This window comes from Musa acuminata, chromosome BXJ2-3 (assembly GCF_036884655.1).
Source record: "Musa acuminata AAA Group cultivar baxijiao chromosome BXJ2-3, Cavendish_Baxijiao_AAA, whole genome shotgun sequence".
NCBI lineage: Eukaryota > Viridiplantae > Streptophyta > Magnoliopsida > Zingiberales > Musaceae > Musa > Musa acuminata.
In genome coordinates, this window is record NC_088340.1 from 34,721,943 (window position 1) to 34,744,109 (window position 22,167).

At 39.1% G+C, this 22,167-nt stretch overlaps 2 protein-coding genes across 3 annotated transcripts; one reads left to right on the plus strand and one right to left on the minus strand.

Annotated features, from left to right (window-relative positions):
- Nucleotides 1–198: 198 nt before the first annotated feature.
- LOC135586504 (zinc finger A20 and AN1 domain-containing stress-associated protein 5-like) lies at nt 199–1,829 on the plus strand. The gene is made up of 2 exons (XM_065100050.1): nt 199–439; nt 1,114–1,829. The coding sequence occupies exon 2, from the start codon at nt 1,135–1,137 to the stop codon at nt 1,606–1,608; it is 474 nt and encodes a 157-aa protein (XP_064956122.1). The 5' UTR covers nt 199–439; nt 1,114–1,134; the 3' UTR covers nt 1,609–1,829.
- Nucleotides 1,830–2,980: 1,151 nt separating this feature from the next.
- LOC135607875 (uncharacterized) lies at nt 2,981–21,310 on the minus strand. 2 transcript variants are annotated; one of them, XM_065100049.1, is made up of 17 exons: nt 21,090–21,310; nt 20,070–20,154; nt 19,882–19,952; nt 18,248–18,362; nt 18,009–18,088; nt 16,896–16,980; nt 16,729–16,809; nt 14,356–14,450; nt 14,191–14,241; nt 13,195–13,275; nt 10,723–10,795; nt 10,263–10,340; nt 7,419–9,246; nt 6,454–6,506; nt 4,052–4,262; nt 3,456–3,629; nt 2,981–3,292 (listed from the first exon to the last, which is right to left on the minus strand). In XM_065100049.1, exons 1-13 carry the CDS (start codon nt 21,224–21,226, stop codon nt 9,217–9,219), a joined length of 1,062 nt encoding a protein of 353 aa, XP_064956121.1. In that variant the 5' UTR covers nt 21,227–21,310; the 3' UTR covers nt 2,981–3,292; nt 3,456–3,629; nt 4,052–4,262; nt 6,454–6,506; nt 7,419–9,216. The 2 variants fall into 2 exon arrangements, with proteins under 2 accessions (XP_064956121.1, XP_064956120.1); XM_065100048.1 differs by having other exon boundaries at nt 6,454–6,510.
- Nucleotides 21,311–22,167: the final 857 nt, after the last annotated feature.

Sequence of the window (22,167 nt, forward strand, 5' to 3'; positions counted from 1 at the left end):
GTGGGTCCCATCTAGTTCTCGACCGAGATTGGTCTCTCGTTTTGCTGTTCGGTGTCCGACAGGCGGGCAGAGGCGGGTTTCGGTGCATGCACCGAACGCACGGAGGGCACTTGGAATCTTCCTGGTGGGGCCGACAGGGACCACCGCCGTTGTTTGGTATCATTGGGAACCCACCTTCTAATAATACCCACTACGATGGAAGTAGAATACCTGTGCGCCCACCTCTTTCCTTCACCACCCTCTCTCTCCTCGCCTCTATCTCTCTCCTGCTCCTCCCCTATATTACGATCCAGCCTGGTATCGACGCTCTTCCCGTCCCGTGTAGCAAAGCCGGAACCATCTGTACCCTTTGTCTTTCTATTGTCTCACCGTCATTGATTCGATTCGGAGGCACCGGTCGTAACGGATTTGACTTTGTTCTTGTTGTTCTTCCCCAAAGGTGAGATTTGTTTACCCTTATTTTTGTCTGTGTTTAGGAAAACTTTGTTGTCTGTGGAGGATTGCTGCGATTTCGTATGCTCGTGGTTGATTTGATCTTCTTCTTGCTGTTCTTCTCCAAAGCTGATATTTTTTTTGCCATATTTTTGTTTGTGTTTAAGAAAACTGTGTTCTTTGTGGAGGATTGCTTGCGATTTTGTTTGTTCGTGGTTGATTTGATCTTCTTCTTGCCGTTCTTCTCCAAAGGTGAGATTTTTTTTTGCGATATTTTTTGTTTGTGTTTAAGAAAATTGTGTTCTTTGTGAAGGATTGCGTGCGATTGCCTTTTTTTTCTGGTTGATTTGATCTTCTTCCTGATGTTCTTCTGCAAAGGTTAGATTTTTTTTTTTCCTTTTCCTTGGTTGTGTTTATGAGAATTGTGTTATTTGTGGCGAATTGCGTGCGATTTCGTGGTTGATTTGATCTTCTTCTTGTTGTTGTTCTTCTTCTTCCCCAAAGGTGCGGTTCCTTTCGGTTGTGTTTATGAGAACTGTGTTCTTCGTGGAGGATCGGGTGTGATTTCGTGTGTTTGTGGTCTCGGGTTGTTGTTCTCTTGCTTGTTCTTGCACCGGAGGAAATCGGATTTCGTTGATTCTTATGCCAAAGAGTTTAATTCGTTTGATTTGCTGCCTTCAGATCGACCGAGAAGACAAGAGGATGGCGGAGGAGCAACGATGCCAGGAGGGCCACCGCCTCTGCGCTAACAACTGTGGATTCCTCGGGAGCCCTGCGACGCTCAACCTCTGCCCCAAATGCTACCGCGACCACCGCCTTAAGGAGGAGCAGCAGCGGCAGGACGCCTCGCACGCGGCTAACGTAGCCGCCGCCGAGAAACCCCCCCACGCCTCCTCCTCGGCCTCGGTCGTGGCGTCCCCGGCCGGGAACGCGAGAGGGCCCCCGGCGCTGGCCTCTCCGGCGGTCGCGGCGGCGGCGGCGGGACCGAGCCGGTGCGCGATGTGCCGGAAGAGGGTGAGCCTGACGGGGTTCCGGTGCCGGTGCGGGGCCACCCACTGCGGGGCACACCGGCACGCGGAGCAGCACAGCTGCACCTTCGACTTCAAGGCGGCCGGTCGGGAGGCCATCGCCCGCGCCAACCCCGTCGTCAAGGCCGACAAGCTCAACAGGATCTGAAGAATCCCCACCCTCCGTTTCTCCCTGCTCCCCCTCGATCGACAGCCCAGATCCTCCCGGGACGGTAACCCCCTCCCGTGCTTGACGCCCTTGCGATGTGACCTTTGCTGGTTATGTTTGGCTGCTCCCAATCTTTTCTTTTTCCTTTTTCTCTATTTATTTTCTTTTTTTTTTCCTCGTTGTAGTCTGGAGAAATATGGCTTATTAATATTATTATCGTAGTTTCTCTCAAATAATAATAATAATAATAATAATAATAAGCTGGGAAATGGTACGTGGACGTGGTCGTCTCCGTGTATTGGGGTTGGCACGGAGAGTGAGTCATGACTCGGTCAATTAGAAGTGGACTCACTCAACGCGGACCACGTGAGTGGCCGTAGTAGATCCCGTACAAGCGAGGAGGCCCTCGAGATGGTTGCAGTCCAAGGCAACGTTGTTGGTAGCATACAATGCAATGCATTTGGAAGGACGGAATACCTGAACGGCTATGCAACCGTTCGGTGAGGGGATCGAAAACAATGGCTATGAAATCAAATCAATCAATTTATAGACTTAAATCGATGGATCAATAAATTGATGTGGACACCAACGTGGAGACCGGTTGAAAGGATTATAATATTTAATCGAGTAAAATAAATACAAAATTCAAGATTTGTGCTTTCCTTTTATAGTTTCTAACAATTTTTATATTTATTGGTTTAAATATAAGCTTAACAGGTAGATTATCTTAGGCAGCTACTTGTCCACACTAAAAGTATATATAAATTCTGATTTAATGTTTCATCTCTCGTAAAATCTTAGTCACTGATAGGGTAAAATTGTTCTTTCAAACTATAAATAGTTGAGTTTTTTTCTCTCTCTTCTCTTTGAACTCTCGATCATTCCACTCGACAACCATCTTGTACGAGAATCTAAGATTGAGGGCATCTATTCGGGTTCGGGTGATCGAGAGCTCACATGTTTTAGTACAATCTCACGGATCTAACTCCAGCATAGCTCTCAATCGATCAGATCAACCTACTTCTATGTCAACAAGTCTAAAATTATTGTAATCAAGATGGAGATTAATATGATTTCACTAAATTGTCACTTGGAATACCTACTCCCCCTTGTCAAATTGTTGGGCCTCTCCTAAGCAATTGCAAGTCAACAGTGTTCGCACACATTTATGATTGAGTTGCATGTATTCCCTAACAAACAGTTCCTTCTGATGGCCGAATTTCTATATTATATGGTGACTTAATTCAAATATGACAAGCCGGTTTAAGTTGGATGATCGCCAACTATTTGACCTCCTCTTCCTCCATTGTTTTTAATGCGGAAAGATATTATTACCTCGTCTTCCTCCTTGGATGTAGAACTTGGCACCTAGTTTTCTTTTGTGGTCGCTCGCAGATCTCGTAGATTTGGGTGGCAAAGGACTTACAGCTTTTACAAACAGGTAAGCCGTCAGTTTGTTGAGGTGCAGACCACACGGTACAAAAGGAGCTACCGCCGGTGATAAGGTCCATGTGACTCTGCTCCCTCCGACTTCATTCAACTCGGACTTAATTGGTACAGAGATCTGTTCTACAGTCACACCCAGCTTCCAGATGACTTCTTTTCCAGTTTGCCATCATCATGTATTTAACGCGGTGGGCTCGATCCAAGAAAATTAACGCGGGCAGGAATTGAATACTCCAACCTGTTCATCATCATGTATCAGTCCAGTTTGACTCCCAGACAGCAACTCAAGACAAGAAGAAGAAGGGGGCACTGCGTTGCTTATGATGGGTAGGCCATGTGAGGCATGCAGTAAGTAGCATGAACTCGATGGCACCTGCAGGTGTCTGACCATGCAATCCTACCTTTTGCATGATAAGATCGTGTTCCTCCTTCCACAGCCTCATTCTATCACGCCAAGTGGGACGCACGCAGTTCTGTGACACGCAGTTTTGCAGTTTCCATTCCGAGTTGTCCTGGTAAATCTAGAGGGAGTTCCTCCTCATGCTCTCATCCTATTAGCAATGCCAGATTCACGCCTGCAACGAGAGCACAAACCAATGAGAAGGTGGTGAATGTTAGTATCTCGAAGGAAGGAAGAAACGAAGACAGGTGAGGGGAAGGTGGTGAATGAAACAAGAAGAGGCATCGATGCGATCATGGGGAAAAAAACAAAAGCGCATCGATGGCGGGGAAGGGGGAAGGGGTCGGTGATGATGATGATGGGAGGGGTGGGGGAGGAGGGAGGAAGGGGACGCCATCATTGCGAATCTCTGGGGCCATCATCATCATCATCTCGCATGATGCCTTCCCGGTGAGCCATCCCCAGATATCACGTGACGCCACCCTCTGCCTCCTCCTCCCCCTCTCGGCCGCCTTCACCTCCCTCCCTGCTTGCTTACGTCGCCACATGCATGAATCCTGTGAGTGCAGAGAGAGAGAGAGAGAGAAGATGTCTCACCTTTTCTGCTCCTGGGCACTATAAATAACGGCACACTCCCGCTGCATTCCATCTCCTCCCGCTGCCTCACTTGGTTCTTCTCATCCAAGGTGATCATTCTGCAAGAGAAATCAGACGTCTTCCAGCAGTGGCTTCGGATTCACATCCGCATATGCTTGCTTTTTTCTTTCACTTGCATGCCTCTGATTGTGATGCTTCCGGGGTACTGTTCCTGCAGGCAAATCATGGAGAGGCTCAACACCAAGCTGTACTTGCAGAACTGCAACATCATGAAGGAGAACGAGAGGCTGAGAAAGAAGGCGCAGCTTCTCAACCAGGAGAACCAGGCGCTCTTGTCTGAACTCAAGCAGAAGCTAGCCAAATCCAGTTCCAGCTCCAACCCCAGTGCCAATACCCCTGAGCTCAACATTCCCCCTTCGTCATCCATGGCCTCCAACGGAAGCAATCGCTCATCTTAGTATAAAGATCTCTGCTACAGGACACCTTTTTTTTTTTGGGATTTTGGTGTTTCTAGGCCATGGATCCAATGTAGCTGGATCGATTTGGCCAAGAGGCAATATAGGGCAGCAACATGTATTATGGTCTTCTCTAAAATTTGGCTTGAACATGAAACCTCTCTTTTTGTTTGATATCTTATCGACAGACTTAAAACCTTCCTCATGAATCAATTGTGCAAGATAATCCTTTCTAAACATATAGATAAAACCTAAGCTTGTTGATTTGCTATGCTTATATTTCTTTTTCTGCAATAAAAAAAAAATCACAGGTACGAAGTTCTGTCTACGGTTTCCTCCATTGTTTCCATTCCATGCAAAATTCTTCTCAACCTTCCATCTTTAATTTGTTTTGCCTCACTGTTTTAGATCTACACAAGCTTTAATCAAAATCCATGTGCCAGTAGACAAAGAGTCCATTGTACTGAGAGTATCAAACAACATCAATAAACTAATCCTTGCCTTGCTAAATCAACAGTTCAACAATTTCATGTCAAGAGCCATATTAGCCAAACCAGTACAGGCATAATTCAGAGAATAAGAACTGCAATTGTAAATGTGCATCAGCAGGAGTTTTGACTGTTTGAGACTATATAAAAATAGTATGGCATTGTCAGAAGATGGCATTGTCAAAAGATATCTCCAATCTAATTTGAATATTATGATGAGCATCAATTGACTTATGTTAAGAGCCAAGACAGCCCTACACTGGATTCATCACTAGCAGAGAGCCTTTAGCCTTGTGTTATCATTGCTGTCTTTTATGAATGGATCCCAAAAAGGAGGGCGAGTCTTGTCTCTGAGATGATGTCTGGGATATAAAATGCTGATAATGATGACGGATCAAAGACAGATGTCAAATGAGATTGATTCAGATGCTGTTCTTAAAATCCAACAAAGACCATAAGTTCAAAAGATGAGAAATCAAAGAGAGGAAGGTCGACCACCACAAGATCACAGCAACGGGAGACATGACATTTGGTCAGTGCGTATTAAAGACGTTGACCATCTTCCATCATCACGTCATATGCACTCCAGTTTACAAAGTCCCATCAGACGTCCCATTTGTGACAGTACGCAATCATGTCAGGGAACAAACAAAACGCTACTAATTTAAATGATGAAGCTATAGGAGAAAACGCCAGTATCAAATACTTCCTCCTTCAAGCATAGTTGCGATTGATCTAAAGTTGATAAAGCCATGAATCCTTGCTTCAAGCAAGCTAGAATAACACAAGCATGGTGGGATTGATCTAAAGTTGATAAAGCCAGATTTGCATACTGTAATTTGTATTTAGTTAGATGTTGTGAGGATCAAAGTGGGAACAAAATATTGCTTAAGTTCTTTCAGGTGTAAATTAATGTATCGTGTTGGTAGAATTGGTAATCCAATTCATTGTCCATTTTGACTAAATGATATATTACTAGCATAAGTTCCAACACATAATCTGTTTGTATAATTACTTCAAATCACAAATTTACTTGCAGTATTAGAAGAGTCTAAATACATGGAGACATACTGCAAATGACTTTCTTACAGACAATCCAACACTTGTAAATCCACTACTTATTACGGAATGATTCATAGTTTTCCATGTATTTTGTTCAGTAGTATGAGCAAAAAATTTAGGGGAAAAATGGCAAATTGGAACTAGCAATTGTTGGGACATTCACTTGTCTATGCCAGCATCAACATATGATCAAGAACATAGCAATTCAATCATCACTATAAGTACTAAATTGAGTGCAATTCTAAACCTGTAAGATCTTTTACAATGAGAATAATGGCGATGAAGGTAAATCCAGAACTACGAGAAAACATGCTTATAAGATAGGTAGCTAGAAGATAGCAAAGTTATATGTATTAAAACTTGAGACTAAAGAGCAGAAAGTGTGAATCCATTTTACCTGGTTAATTGACTTTTGAGTTAGAATCACCATCACAGTGTACTTGGAAAGTTCTTCCTTCATGTCAAACAAGAAAAAATATATATTAATAATCAATACACGAACAAATTAAATGATAAAGAAAAGAAAGATGCAAACAAATCACTATGTCGAGTCAACATGCAGGAATATAAGCAATCACAAGAACAAGCAGGCCTGATCTGTGAGGAACGAAAACACTCTTGGAATAACTTAATGCAAATTACCTCTGACTATATGTAGTTATCACAAAAAAAATTTAACCAGATAGAAATGTGTAAATAACATAAATGGTCTTTCATGCGTTCTTGAATGAATTAGAAGAAAGAAACCCATAATGGAAGTTCACATTCCTGAACCTCAGCATGAGCATTAACTGGTAACTAAGTTGATTGATTAATCACAATACTAGAATGGTTGAATTTAAGATAAGCAATGTGAATCAGAAACACATTGGCGGTATGACAGATAGCAAAAAATAACCAAAAGCAGAAACACATTGGCGGTATGACAGATAGCAAAAAATACAATGTGCATCAGCTTGCCACATTCGTTCTTTGGTAAGATGGTGTATAAACAGGCAGTGTGTAGCCCTCCCTGTGTTGAAATGAAAGGACCATATATAGCAAGCCACAATAATTATTAGTGAAGGTAAGAAACAAAATATTAAGCTAGGACATGTGCAACACTTAATAGTAAAATAAAAGAGAATAGGATGCTCTTTCACTGAAACATTTAGGATCTTTATCATTATTTATCAGCAGTTTAAAGCACTTAGTAGGAGTCACTACGCATAGAAAGAAGAGAAGCTTTCAACTTCAAAACATAGGCATAAATCCAATAGGACAAAGTAGAGATATGGGCTTTCAAGGGCTGGTGAAGATGATTTCTTGAGAGTATAGGCACTTCATTTATTTGTATGGAGACTAAATATTTTCTAATGATACCTTGGAATTCAACAATGGATAAAGATCCATTGAGCCGATCCCAAATAGCTAAGAATTATGGCTTGTTGTTATCGTTGGACCTCGGAATTCAAGATTCCAACCAAAAATTCCGATCAATATCAGGTTGTCTTCGGTGCTTAGACCTCTCAGCATTTCTTTTGTAACCATTATCTCCACTCTGCAAGGAACTTTTCCTGCCATGGTTACCCTCCCTGTTGAACAAGCCTCTGGTAGGTCGCAGTGTCATCGTCTCTGTTACGGACCTGCTATTGGCACTGCTGCATTTTCCATTAACCGATCTTAACCATTTCTCCCTTGCCAGACGTCAACATTCAAACTAAATGAATCCCCAAATCGTTGGCTGATGCCATTTCTATGGTTTCTTGTACTAACATTTGCTATACAACCAGCTTCTCCATCTTCCATCTTCAAGTCCTTGGAAATTAGCCGTCGCTTCGTCACTTTATTCCGGCCAAATCGATCTGGAACTCTTTGCCTCCGCGCCTCGCCCCGTCAGAGTAGCTGTCCATCCTTCGGCAGGCATCCATGGTGACATGATCCCGTCCAGAAATCCTCCAATCTTCCCTTGCGTAATAATCTTGACGATTAGGGTTTTGCCAAGATTTTCAACTCTTTGAGGTAAGGGTCGAATGTTGATCAATTTGATCACTCGCTGCACCCAGATTCTTTCTCTTCCACATCTATAGCCTCGGACGACGACGACGAACTATGACTCTCTCCACCACTCGATGTTTCCTTCTTGACCACCACATCCTCCTGCCATCCTATAATATCCTGCGTCCTGCTCCGGTGCTCGGGCGATGCCCGTAGGGAAGAGCCGTCCCGGACGTTGCACATGTCGCAGCCGCCGGGTCGCTGAGAGCGATCGGGTGGAGCTTCGAGCTGCTCGTCGGCGATGACGGTGGCGAGGCTGGAGGCACGGTCCAACTCGGAGGCGCGGTCCAGAGCTCGGCCCTCTTGCCGATCTCGTATATCCGCGATGGCGGCAGCCGCGGGCCTCGAGAAGTTGTTTCGCCGTCTTCGCCTGCATCCACTCCCAAAGCAGAATTCCGTCTTCTTACTTTTGAGCAGTGATTAGCGAAGTGACACGCTTCCCACATGTTCCGATGATAAACAGGGATTCTTCCCAGAATCTGTAAGTAATCGCTCGTCAACCTTTGAACTCTCTCTACTTCAAAGGAGAATTCAATTTTGTGGCACATTCTCTTCCATGCCGCAGTGTATCAACAGATCCATTTCCATAACTAATTTTCTTACAGTCGATGCATCAAACTGTGCACAATATTGTTTGCTTTGCTTCACTTGGCATCCTGGTTTCATTTGGAATCCTGACGAGTTGTTTTCTTACCAAGTTTGAGATTCAAAAAAAAGAAAAGAATTGAGATCATTTATATAAGAGAGATTAGCATCGATTTATATAGAATTGCCATCAGTGTAAGATCAGATCGACATCATGTCGATCAATTCCAGCCAATTACATACAAGGTACAGTGCATCAGTTACCACTTGACCATCAAGTTGTGAGTTAGAGGTGGTCTTGTTCCCAGAATGTAGAAAAGCTGACACAAAACTTGTCTGCTAAACTATGTAAGCATCAAAGACAATGAAAAACATATCTAACTAGACAACAGCACATGCCCAAGATGATCTCAAATTTGCTTAATATGTAATCTGGAGAAAAATCCAAAAGACATACAAACTTTAGCGATTGAGAAATTATTTTTTCTACCACTAGAACTGCTCAATTTTCTCAGCCACCTCTCAGAAACTAGTTCTTCTACTGTGGTCGTCGGATTAACCCTGGAATCTGCAGAAGCGAATGCAAGTCATGAACTGAATTAAAAAGGAATGAAAGCCACAATGATAACAAAAAATATGAACATAGAACATGTTCGAGCATGATGTTTGGCACAGGCAACAGAGACACCATGATCACATAGCTATCCGATTGAACTAAATCTATGAGATGAGGAAATTACCATAAGTTACTATTATAATTTTTTGCTAAGTTGGTCATCATAATACCAGGTTAGCATGTCCATTCACAATGAATTACTCCTTTGCCCTGCTTTTAAGTTCTCAAACTAGACAAACAGTTCATGCCACATATTTTTATGCAATTTTAAGGTCGGAAGTCATGTTGTCCAGATGCCTGATCAACCTTCACAATGTTTAGTATCTGTCTTTCAGAAACATACATGCAGCTGAGCATAAGATAATCAAACTTAAAGAATTACTAGCCATCCATGCTCACAGGATACTGTTGGGAGATTTCACTGTAAACCTTCCATCGAAAGTCAGTCCTATACCGATAATATCATAAACATGTGTATCACGTCGGGTTGCTCTTTAACCAAGAAATGCAAGATTGAGACAGAAGAACTCTATAGTGATAGTCTGTAAATAGCAACTGATATCATGACATTAAGAACTTGACCTTGTTGGTTTCAGAGGCCTCTTAAAATCTTATCGTCTTTCATTTCATATCTTCATAATGCAGAAAACACATGTACCATATATCATTTATAAAAAAAAAGTTTTCTTTCCACATGTCCTACATCTCATCTTTCCTTGAATATATGATTTACATGATGCAGCTTAAAAATTTTAAGCTATTTGTCAACTTAAACCAAAAGGTACCTATTTATTGTTTTTGAACACAAACCATGGCAAGTGAAACTTAACATTTACATCTAAGCTGGATTACGGTGATAAAATACTACGATCTATCATTGCAGATGGCAAATTCAAAGGAAAAATGTATTAGCTTAAAAATATAAGAAAAAAAATTTGATCTCAAACAAAGTCACAAGAGTTATTAACCTCGACACCATTTGGGCCTATCCGGTTGCGAGATATAAAGTTGATTATGAGAGATGCAAATTCTTCAGGTACATCTTCCTGCAATAACAGCAATGATGTGAACATGTAGTTTTAATGAAGTTCATGCTTTACATATAAGAAATAGATGCCTGAATGATTGGGAACACCCTGATAACATAATGTAACCAGCTCGCATTAATGAATTTAGTGCATTATTGAGACTGTAATACTAGCTCTACTGTTACATAGTATATAAAGCCCCAAGTGTACACTGTACATTAATATATGAAATTTGAGGTTATTATATTAGCCCTACTTAAGTTGTTGTAAAAATAGTTAAACTGATGAAAGCAGGCAACTTTTCCATACATGTTGGGCCAGTAGTGAATCACTAATATATTTTAGACATCTGCAGTTCATTTTTTTGCCATAAGAATTGGTAGTTTGAAATGATCATCACCTGTATAGCGTGTCCAGTGTGCCGAACAACTACCATTTGGAATTTGCCTTGCATTTGTCCAATTGTGAGAGATCTGTTGTATCAAAAGACATACAGTTGTCAGCGTCATGGATTACATCTTACTAAAGCATCAAAGGCTACATAGTGCTTAGGCCATAGATTAAAACTTTACAAAAGCTTCAAAAGTTTAATCATACAGAATGGATTGTCATTGAGACATTAACTTTACAATATAAAGTATACGAGCGACAGAATGGAAGTGCTAATTCTGAATCCAACAGAATGGCATAAGTTGGATGACATAAATTCATATATTTTATAAATTAAACAATTCATTAAAATGATTAATCTATTAAAAGTTGATGATAAGCAAGGAATTTTCTTTTTATTGGCTCCATGACAGTTATTTTACCCCGTGACAATTGGCACAAACAAACATAACAAAAAGGTGATGCATACTGATCGAAGAAAAGATTGTGGTACTAACTGAATATATTTGACAGAAATAACAACAGACCTTCAAATGACCTCAACAAGTAAAAACAAATATGTAAAATAAGATCACAATAAGGGGAAGGAAACCAATAATTAAGGACAGATCAATGGAAATTGATTCAATCTTTTCCTTTCCAGTTGCATCTAAAGTGGTTATAAACTGAAAAAAGCAACATAAGCTTGCGCATCAATAGCAGCAAGAAATCTTTCCATAATAACAATGGTGATGTTCCACATCATGGAGAGAGTTCAGAGGACCTAGAGAGCAAGTACAGAATTTTTTTCCCTGCTTTCTTCATTTCATTTCTATTTGGTCATCGTCCCTTTTCCACCATTTTTCACTTAGATTCCTTCTGTTCATCATTTTCTTGTCATTTTAGAACTTCCAGACAATCAAAAACACCACAGAGCATTCCACTGTCCGACAAAAGTGGATCCCAAGCTCAGCCAAGTGGCTGAAGAAAACATAATATGACCAGTCAACATCACAGGGCAGATGGCAGTCTCCTGTGGCTTTATCTCATTGACATCACACTTGAGGCCTTAGGTCCAATTAATCCATTGTGGAGAAGCCCAGGATTGATGATGAAAAGCAAATTCTTGTTGAGTCTGCAGTTATTGCTCAGACCACTTGACAGCATGACCTAACTTGGACATTCAAAGACACCCAATCAAGGTTGTTCAAGACCGAAACAAGTAAGGAGCCAGACTGATCTAACGTGGATTGGTCAGGGGCCAGTTGAAACATTGTTGCTTTGTTTTTTAGTATAGACTAGGCTTTGGTTATGCATTCTTTATTTGTTCACAAGTTTATCCTGATATACTATGAGATATACTAAGAGATGTTAGATTATCCTCACATAATCCAAGAAAATTAATTGGAACATCCTCCTACCTTAATCACCTGAAACATAATTGGTGCAAGCTAACCCATGCAATGAATATGAACTGGATTGCTGCCAGAGGTTAACCGACAATGGAAATTCAATGCCCTATTGTCACGGACAAAGCTCTAAACAGGATGTTTGATGTAATACTTGTGTATGTCCATGTTCTGTTTGTTCATGCTTTGCACAGCATGTAGAGGAATGATCGAAGGCTTAACAGTCCTATTTTAGTTGAGTTTGGTGGTCTTCTTAGGCTTGTAAATAAATGTTGTGTCATATGGACACTTGTGAGAGATAGTCGATTTGTAGTTGACCATTTTGACCCTTTGTTGTGCAACTGTTCAGAGCTTGTAAAGTATATTTGTAATTTGCATTGTCTATGAAGTGTTTCCTGGAATGTTTGCTTTTGGATCCCGAGTGAGGTGCTTTCTCTAACCCGTTTTCTCTTTTGTAGGTCCTAAGGGACTATGGGAGATTTCAAGGAGGCTGACCTTTGCGGACGGACACGCAAGGGTGCCGCACGACTTAAGCAAAACCAGTTAAGTCCGTGACACTACAGCGGCATAATCAGGTTAGTTCAATCAGCAAGAGTCAGTGCTCTGCATATCAGAACATACTATTCAGTTGTGTATATGGAAGCCAAGAAATTTAATGGATCATCTCCACTATATCTTGATTTAAACCTAACAATTTCTTGCAGATTATGCCAATGGCCTGCACTACACATCAAAGTGCACAAATACAAGAACAGGAAGCAGACTAGAATGAATAATATTTTATTGTGACAACCATAGTTGTCTTACCGGTCCATACCGATGTACTGACCAACCATCGGTATGCTATGTACCAAATTGTATCAATGTATTAACACATGGTACGATGGGACATACCGACAAACCGATATGTATCGCCCATACCGGTCTCCTGTTGGATCGGTATATACTGCTTGTACTGGGCAGTATGCCATGGTATGGCGAACCTTGGTGACAACTATCTAGATTCAGCTCTAGCAATTGATTTTTCATCAGTGACAACATGCTGGACTAAAGATATATATAGTAAGGTGTGCTGGAGATCTGCCAGAGAGGACCTGTCTAATCTGTCTGTTCCAGCTAACAGCAACAGCTTTGGCACTGGACATGATAAGAACATTTCTGAGAGGCCTTCATACCTGGAATCACACAGCAAATAAGATATAACAACTACAGCAGAGGGTGATATGAATAACTGTAATTCTTCTATTTGCCTGCTGATTTGTGATTCTAAACAATATCTTAAAGTCACTCCGTTAACTAAAATTTCTGCATCTTAACCCTTCTAAATAAATTTGTAACATTACAAGTACAAGATCATAATGAAATAGAAATCCTAGGATATCACCCATACTTACAATCATAGTTATTAGAACTAACCAGATTGTTGGCTGGACCAAAAGAATGGGAACAAGACCTCTGGCCAGTTTGATTCATTTATTAGATCAATTTGCTTGAAATACATTTTAAACCAATCAACAAAAATGGATTTTTTATTGACCTGCAGGAACTGGCCGAGTTGAACAGTACCAACCCTGTTGTCACGTGGCACATAATGACTAGAGTACCCTCCATCCAAGCTATTACTTGTTTTTATCTTGAAGACTTTTCAGTCTATTCAATCATAAGCATGATTGAACCCTCTCATACGTGAACCGCTACCCTCTCTCTCTCTCTCTCTCTCCCCAGCAATTGACCTCCTCCTGTCTTTTTTGTCCTTGCTCCCTCTTCTTTCCAGTCATCATTTTATCTCTAGCTGCAAAATATTGCACCATTTCCTTACTTCTTAGTACTTTCAGATTTTTAAATATTTTCCAGTATGAGATAATTTTATTTTTCTTTTAAGTTTTTATATTTTTTGATAAAGCATGAAACTAGATTGATCTTGGCTGTCTTATTGGTCCAACTAGTAATCCGAGGCTTAGTAAAGTCATTGTTCAGTTTGAGCTTGATAATTATGGTTCGAATGCTTAAAGACTAGTAAATCTACGGAAGGTTACAAAACCCCAGAAAATTCTAGCTTATACTGCAATAAAGAAACATCTTCGACCTACCAGCCTTTCCAGTATCTCTCGGTTTTTTCCAGAGGAGTACGGTAGGTGTAACTGCAATAAAACTTTCAATTAGAAACATTCTAGGTATATGTCAAACACAGACTGCATGAATTGATGAAATTGCTGAAGAAAGTCATTTCATAATATAGCCACAGGTATACTTACCACTTCTTTGAATCATCATACACTAGTGTTGATGGAACAGATACACGGGAAGATTCAATATTTCTTAATGGGCCTCCTTTAACACTCCACTCAATCTACAGAATTTGGTAATCAATGAATTAAAATGAAGTCAAATGCATCTGAATTGATGGTTAGGCATGTTGTAACTTCTAGATAAATCAAATAATAGTCCATTAATTTTATTATTTTCTAAAAGCAGATTTCATACCCAAGAGGACTAACTAATGGTGGTTGTTACATATGAAATTCTTAGATAAAAATTTCTACAATATATCTGTAAAATTGACAATTGATGCTAAATTTGATACAGACAAAAAGATTTTGGTAGGTATGACATATAACTTTGTTTCTGCAACTAGCTAAATAATCTGTTCTACCCTCATTGAAACCTCAAATTTTAACCCTGAAAATTTATTGAATCATCTCCAAGTAAGGAAAAAAAATTCTTTAACTTATTTTTAATTGTTATATGCATAATATTAGATCTCCTGTGCAAGACCACAAACTATCTTGTAAACTTATGATTTGATCCATCACCAGTTTCACAGACCTGTTGTCAGCCTTAACACTTAATTCTTCAATGATTAACCAACAATATCGGGTGACATAGAGCTGGCTATTTACAACTGAGCTACATCATGTGCCTAAGTACAGGAATACTGGGACATTTGACTGATATTCTACTGTAGTTAGATTCTGCCAGAAGGTCAATAGTTAATAGACAACTAATATGTTGCAGATCAAGTAATTTAAGATTGATCATATGTAACAATAACTATTACCAAAGTATTAAGATTAACCGCACAAAAGTCTGTCATCGATAGCTAAGTGAGAACTAACAAGCTGACTTAGAAAGCAAAAAATGAAATAGATAGATGGTAAAATGGACAAAAGGATCCACACTTCATAATCAATCGAGCTTAATTTGTGGACCATGCAAACAAATTACAACAACCAGTAACTTTAACAGAACAGTTCCTAGAAACTCCTGTACAAACATAACAGTTGAGATGATATAAGCATAAAAGACATTTGAGTGAATACCAAAAGCTGTACCCTCATAGTCTTCATTATGCTAGCATGCAATTGAACCAAGACAACATAGAACAAAGATATCACCTTGCAATCTTTATTACGCCAGCTTGCACTTGAACTAAGACAACATACAAAGCTAGAAGACAACTAAGTAAATCTCTAGCTGAATAATATGACAGTATATGGGCTGCAGATAATGTTTCACAAGGGCAATTTCCATAGACACAACATGAAATATGCCAACACTAGAAAATCAATCCACTTAATTGCTAACATATATCAAAAAGTTTCTTAACCAAGGAATATAACATTTGGTTGCGAGGTTAGCTCTTCAGGGTTGCATTTCCAATCAAGCTACTAGAAACATACTCTGAAACAAACACCCCAGTTTTATGTTTGACAGTCTCAAGAGTTCAAGGAAACAAAACATGCTACTTAAACAACATGTACCATGACAACATCAGCAACTCCTCAAATGACATTTCTATATGGACCAACTAGGATTACGAGTGATATTGTTGCTACATACTATCATGGACTTAGCATTGTCTGGCAAATTTATGCGGCAGTCGTCTGTTGCACACTGCCAAAGAAGTCAACCTAAATGAATGATTGTTAAGGTGAAACATGTTGATTGCTTGTAAGTGCAACAATTCGGTAGACAAGGATCTCAGATGTGTCATTATCAATGGAATGGGTAACTTATTATTTCAATGGAAGGCACACAAAATTTGCATTGGAAAATTTTTACTGATAATGGGAATGCTTACAACTCGATATGACACCACAATTTCCAATAACAAGAAAAAGGAAAACCATCAAACAAAACTATGCAGAAGTGTAAAATAGATGGCTTAGTTCTCAACTGCCATGTCCTAGGTACCATCTGCAACTATATCCTGTGTGCCACTTGCGGGGCTTCCAAGGTGATGAAATGAATGGTGCTTGAAAATTGATTTCATCCATGTCCCTTGTAAAACTTTCAGTCCATGATGGCATAAGAAAACTCCCACTGTGATATGGTAAAATGGTCCCATGCAATGCCATGTGATGGATGATAAACAAAATTATTATTATCCATATCTACACGATTGTTAAGAACACAACACCAAATCCTGAACATTCTCAAACACTTGATCACTTTGATGACCATGTGATAACATGTCAATACACAAAATCTATATTTGCATTACTGTACTAGGAAACTGTGGCATGCCAAAATATAGAAAACAGATATTATCCAATGTTTGACTAAAATTTTCATTGAAAATGACAACAAACAATCAGAACAAAAAAGCTTAGTGGCATACTACATACTGCTTTTTCTATTGTGGGAAAATATTGCATTCGACTCGAGAGGATTTTCTGCATATGGACTAAGGATGCCATGGCTGTTCCCTGTTATTCAAGATGAAATTGACTGGATTAGCATTCAACAAAAAGAAATCAACATTCGTGCAAACAGCTTCAAATGTGAAACAGACCTCGACAACATCAATGACAACAAGACCAGCTAAGTTACGTATAACTTTTCTTGCAGCTACATGCACGGCCACTGAACCTCCCATGCTACAGGGACAGAATTAGAAGAGACATTTATTTATCGATTATTTTAGTCCAACGTAAAACAAATTAGATGTTCAAAACACATGCATGAGAAGTTACATATTTTTAAACAACAACAACAAAACCGTAAACACATATCATTGTATAAAATTTCTCATTCACTACATAATGAAGGAACAAACAAAATAAATTACTAGTAGTTGTCTAGGTGCACAAGGAGAGCTATAAATTTTTTTCTTCTTCATAGCAGTTCTGTGATGCAATTTCAGCATTATCCCTTTAGTTGACTAATTTCTAGTTAAAAAGTTAACACAAGAAGAACCTGGATTGTTGTCTTATTGCACCTGCAGGTGCTTAGAGAGCAAATAGATAGTAAAGATTCTTGGATCAAAGGATGCTGCAGTAATAAGATTTACAAGCTTGAAAGCTACTCTTGGTCTTGGGAAACTTGAACATGACAAGTAGAGTAGACTTATGGACGGGATCCATGTCTTCTTTTCTTTTTCACTGTCTCTAGGTCAGGGAAATAAGGTGAGCATTATTTGCACTTTCGTAAATCTTTACTACATTTTTAAGCATGTCAAAATTAATATCACCGGTTTGCACATGTGCACCGGAGAAACATGCTTCGGTTTGTCATTTTCATATTGAACTTGAAATAGTCATTTTCATATTGTACTTCAATGTCAAGGATAATGATGTGCTAATTTTGTATATGTTAGGTCAACCATGTTTGAATTATATATTAAGTGCCATAGTTTCATTTGCACTATGATAAGTTATACTGATCATAGATGGTTCTTATATAATTTGCTCATGCAAAAAATGATCAATCTTAGATCGCAGACAAAGGAGAATTCATAATTTAATAATTTAATTAAAAACAGCATCTTTGACATCATATTAATGTGTATATTTCGAATTCCCAATTGTGAATGAAATGACTAGATGCTGAGCTACAAAAGACCTCCAAGCTTAAGCAAATGCATTAATATAATCATAAAGATTTCATTATGCTCCAATGAGAAAACCTGTGGCCGACAAGTATAACTGCAGGTGGCGAATCTCCATACAGTGTCTTCAAAACACACAAAATATCATTGCATAAAGTCTGCAAATTTGAATATGTTACTTCCCATTTTTAAGTAAAAAAATAGTATCATCTAGAATACACAGGCTTTATCGATCCCTGTAAGAAAAATTGTCAAAGATGTCATGAATATTTATAATCTGCTCTCTTGACAGATTTACCAACTAAGAAAGCACGCACTTCTATAGATAAGTCCAGGTCATTGTCGGTGACTGATTTTCCATGCCCTCGAAGGTCCATGGATAACACCCTAGCTTTTTCCTTTATCTTACTCGCTGCCAGAGCAAAAGAAAGCCTAGCCAAAAAGTGATAGCCGAATGTTAACGTAATATGTAAGACAACTGCAAAATCTTGTCATTTACTTGCTTAAAAATGCTATAAAAAAGTTTATGAAGTTTCATGATTGACAACAAAATCATAACAAAAACAAGAGAGGAAAAACATACTTGTACCTAAAAGAAGTTACACACAAAAGACAAATGTCCAAAAACGTATTCAGCAGCATTGCCATATCTGATTGAACTAAACAGAGGATGCCTTCTCACTTCTACAACATATCCTAATAATCATAGAGGACTAGACTTATGTTTCTACTATGTAAATTTGTTGGGAAAAATATCCTGAAAAGCTCAAATGGACATCAAATATATCCACTTATGGTCGATGGAGTTAGATTACAGACCAACTAAACTAATCATGAAGAATATAATGTGACAAGAAAGCCAGACAAAACAGTCACATACATGCTTCAAATTAGATGGTCATGTTTATCCATAAGCATGCATTTTATATGGATATTCAGAATATTACTAGCCAAGGTGCTGTGCTGCAGAAGACCATCAATCACAAGTATTATTGGACAAAGAAGAACCTTAGGATTTGTGTGGAAAGATGATAACCACAAATACTCAAATCGTAATAATTCATTAATGCAAAAAAGTGAGTAATTTGAGAATCCATGTTTCAGGGACCACAAAGATTATAAAGGCTACAAGTCATATGATTGTTGCAATGTCAAACTAGGTTAGCTTAATATGATCGTGATGCTGCACCTTTCTTTTTAAAAAGTTCCAAAATTAACCTTTAGATAAGACAAAGTCAGGAAACAAAATAGCCGAAGCATAATGTCATTGACAAGTGCAAATCTTAGCCATCACAAATGGACCTCATCTTAGATTGATAAGAAAAACTTAGTTCAATCATTCATCAAATCATCCAAACTGTCTTTTTTCTTTGTAAGGGCAAGTGACGAAGGAGGGATTCGATCCCAAGATCTTGTGATAATCTGTCAAAGTCTTTACCAGACAAGCTAGCAAGCACCTTCAAATGATCACAGTTGTCAGATCAAAATGACACCATACTCTATTGTAAATAGTTAGCAGAGGTATAATAGTATGAACAGAGATAGTGGCACTATGTGTACGGAAACGTGATATATGTTAAACCATAACATCCAAAACCTATTTCCCAAGGCAGAAGTATCTGAATGAAAAGTACATTAAATATAGATATTTTAAAATCATCTCTAATTATAATCAGCCAATTTCTTGTCTAATGTATTACATATCAGTCAATGCTTATACACTATTGGTGACTGACAAATTAAAGTGAACTATCATAAGTTACTCATCCCAATTATACCAAAAAGTGAAATTACTGCACAAAGCAAATATCATAACGCCTGAAACATAGAGTTGACTACTTAAAGCCTGAAATGAATTCAAGAATGAAACACAAGAAGCACTAATATTGTTATATAGGATGCAGATACAAAATTGCAAACTAATATCTCTGGCTTGAGAAGTTTCAAATACCCTGAATAGCCACCTCCATGTATGCAAAAAACAACTGGTCCTTCAGATCCAGCCATATAGACATGAAAAACCTAATCAGAAAACAGCAGAGGCATAATGTTATACAATTTCTTATGATAGGAAATCAAATTCAAAAACTTAAATCAAGAACATTTAACAAATATCATAAAATACTAAAGATTACTCACATTATCTGATCCAGGAACTTTTACATCATCTTCTTTATCAAAATAATCTGACCATTCTAAAGGTGCATACTTTTGAAGTGAACTCCTGCATAAGCATTCTAATATACAGTTACATGTCCTATCTATCAAGTTGCTTACACATAATTATAATGATAACTTTAGTATAAATTTCCTTTAAAGAAAAACTATCAAGTTGCTTGGTTAATAACAGAGAAAAGCAGCTACACGAACAACCCTTGACTAAGGGAGCTACCTCACCCAAAAGAAAGTAAAGGAATAGAACAACATAAACAGGGAACATTCCAATGCTACATTTACTTGGTGATGAATCAGAAAGTTGTTATGACATCACAGTGGTTCAGAGTTAATTAGACTTATTCATATAGCAACCAGTTCCTAATTTGATGCGACAGAATCAGATCCATGCAGTGACACATTGAAATTAGAAGTCCATGCACGAGAACAGGCCTAATTTCTGTACTTGAAGTCTAATTCCAAATTCGATGCAATTAGAATCATATTTACACAAGAACATGCCTAATATATGTTCTGGAAGACAATGCTCCCCCAGTGGTTGATGTAAGATCACTAGACTTGCTCATTCCTAAAAGAACAACGAGAAAACTTCTACACCTGATGAACTGGTAAATCTACAGAAACGCAAATGAGAAGTACACCAAAGCGATGACACTATGGAACCCTAGCTTGCCTCTTGATCGAACATCTTACTCGAACAAACGCATAGCCACCGTGAAAAATCGTGTCAAACGACGCGATCAATCAGATGCCGTAGCTTCACGTGCATCTTTTATCTCCCGAAATTTCCCATCCAACCGAACAGCACGAAACGAACGATCGGAAACGGAGACAGCTCGGATTAGAGTTCTAAATGTTACCAATCAAAACAAGTTCCTGGGTTCTAAATTCCCGCAAAAAACATTCGATCTCACAACTGTTGCATCCAGATGGTTAGGATAAAACAGGGTAAGGAAATGGATCTATCCGGAGAGGTAATCTCACTGTGATGCGGGGCGGGGAGGGATCGAGTCGGGAGAGAAGGCGGACGGGGCGGCGAGGCGTACTTGATCTCCTCCACCGACGGAGGTCTCGTCCTCGTCTTCTTCTTCTTTGAGAGCGGAGAGGTTAGAGGGCTCCATGAGTGTCTGTTCCCCCCTGGGAAAACTCTACAGTGACGAGACGCAGCGAAGAAGGTGAGAACGGGAAGGGAATTCCTCGGAACAAAGGACGAAGGCCGTGGGAGCGTTCGGAGCTCGTGATAAATAGTACGGGCGAGGGACCCGAAATTGCGACCCGGATCGAATCCAGCCCGACCCGTTGACTGCTCAAGGAACCGTGACCCGAACATGGATCCGACCCATATACTCAAACGGGTCGGATCGGTTCACCAGTTTCTTTGGTCCCCTTATTGTTCTAAATGAACGATAACTGCTAAAGATTCTCTAAATTCTCGAAGTATTCTAATTACCAAATTACTTTCATTATTATTAATTACAAAGAATAATAGGTTACAATAACGATCGTTCATCCATCCGTATTGATTTGAATGGAGCCGATTAGGTTCATATTTTTCGATCCATCAACATCACTGATGAATAATAGTAGTTGGAGCACACTTCCAATGACATATGTTCTTCCTCTTTCATGGAGTGATTGGTTTCTACAAGACTAAAAGAGATGTCAACAGATTTTTTTAGTAATACATCTTTGATACTCAAGTCAGTGTTTTTCGAGAGTTGATGACTTACGAAAGTCACGATGCTTTGATAGAGTAATAAGATTTAGCGCTTGGTAGGAAGAGTTGACACGCGATACAAGAATAATGTCTTCTCCGAAAGATAGCTCATAGCGGGAAATAGCTATTTGAACTTTGATTAATTTATATAAGCCTCAATGTTTGATTAACGAAGCCATTTCCTACCTTTGCCAGTACTTCATGACTCATTAGAGAAGCCATGCAGATCTATAACTGTGGTGGGGGAAAGGAAAGATGAAATATGAATGATTTCTTAAACTGTTTTCTCTGCCAATTTTAATGTATGCTTCTATATATAATTGGATTAATTGTTGTGTATATAAT

Excerpts from the sequence above, each read along its gene's own strand:
- LOC135586504 (XM_065100050.1), top strand. The coding sequence starts at position 1,135 with ATGGCGGAGGAGCAACGATGCCAGGAGGGCCACCGCCTCTGCGCTAAC.
- LOC135607875 (XM_065100049.1), bottom strand. The coding sequence starts at position 21,226 with ATGGAGCCCTCTAACCTCTCCGCTCTCAAAGAAGAAGAAGACGAGGAC. Across the intron at positions 19,953-20,069 it reads AAGTTCCTGGATCAGATAAT|GTTTTTCATGTCTATATGGC; the intron begins GTGAGTAATCTT and ends TTTTCTGATTAG. Across the intron at positions 16,981-18,008 it reads GTTATACTTGTCGGCCACAG|CATGGGAGGTTCAGTGGCCG; the intron begins GTTTTCTCATTG and ends CTGTCCCTGTAG.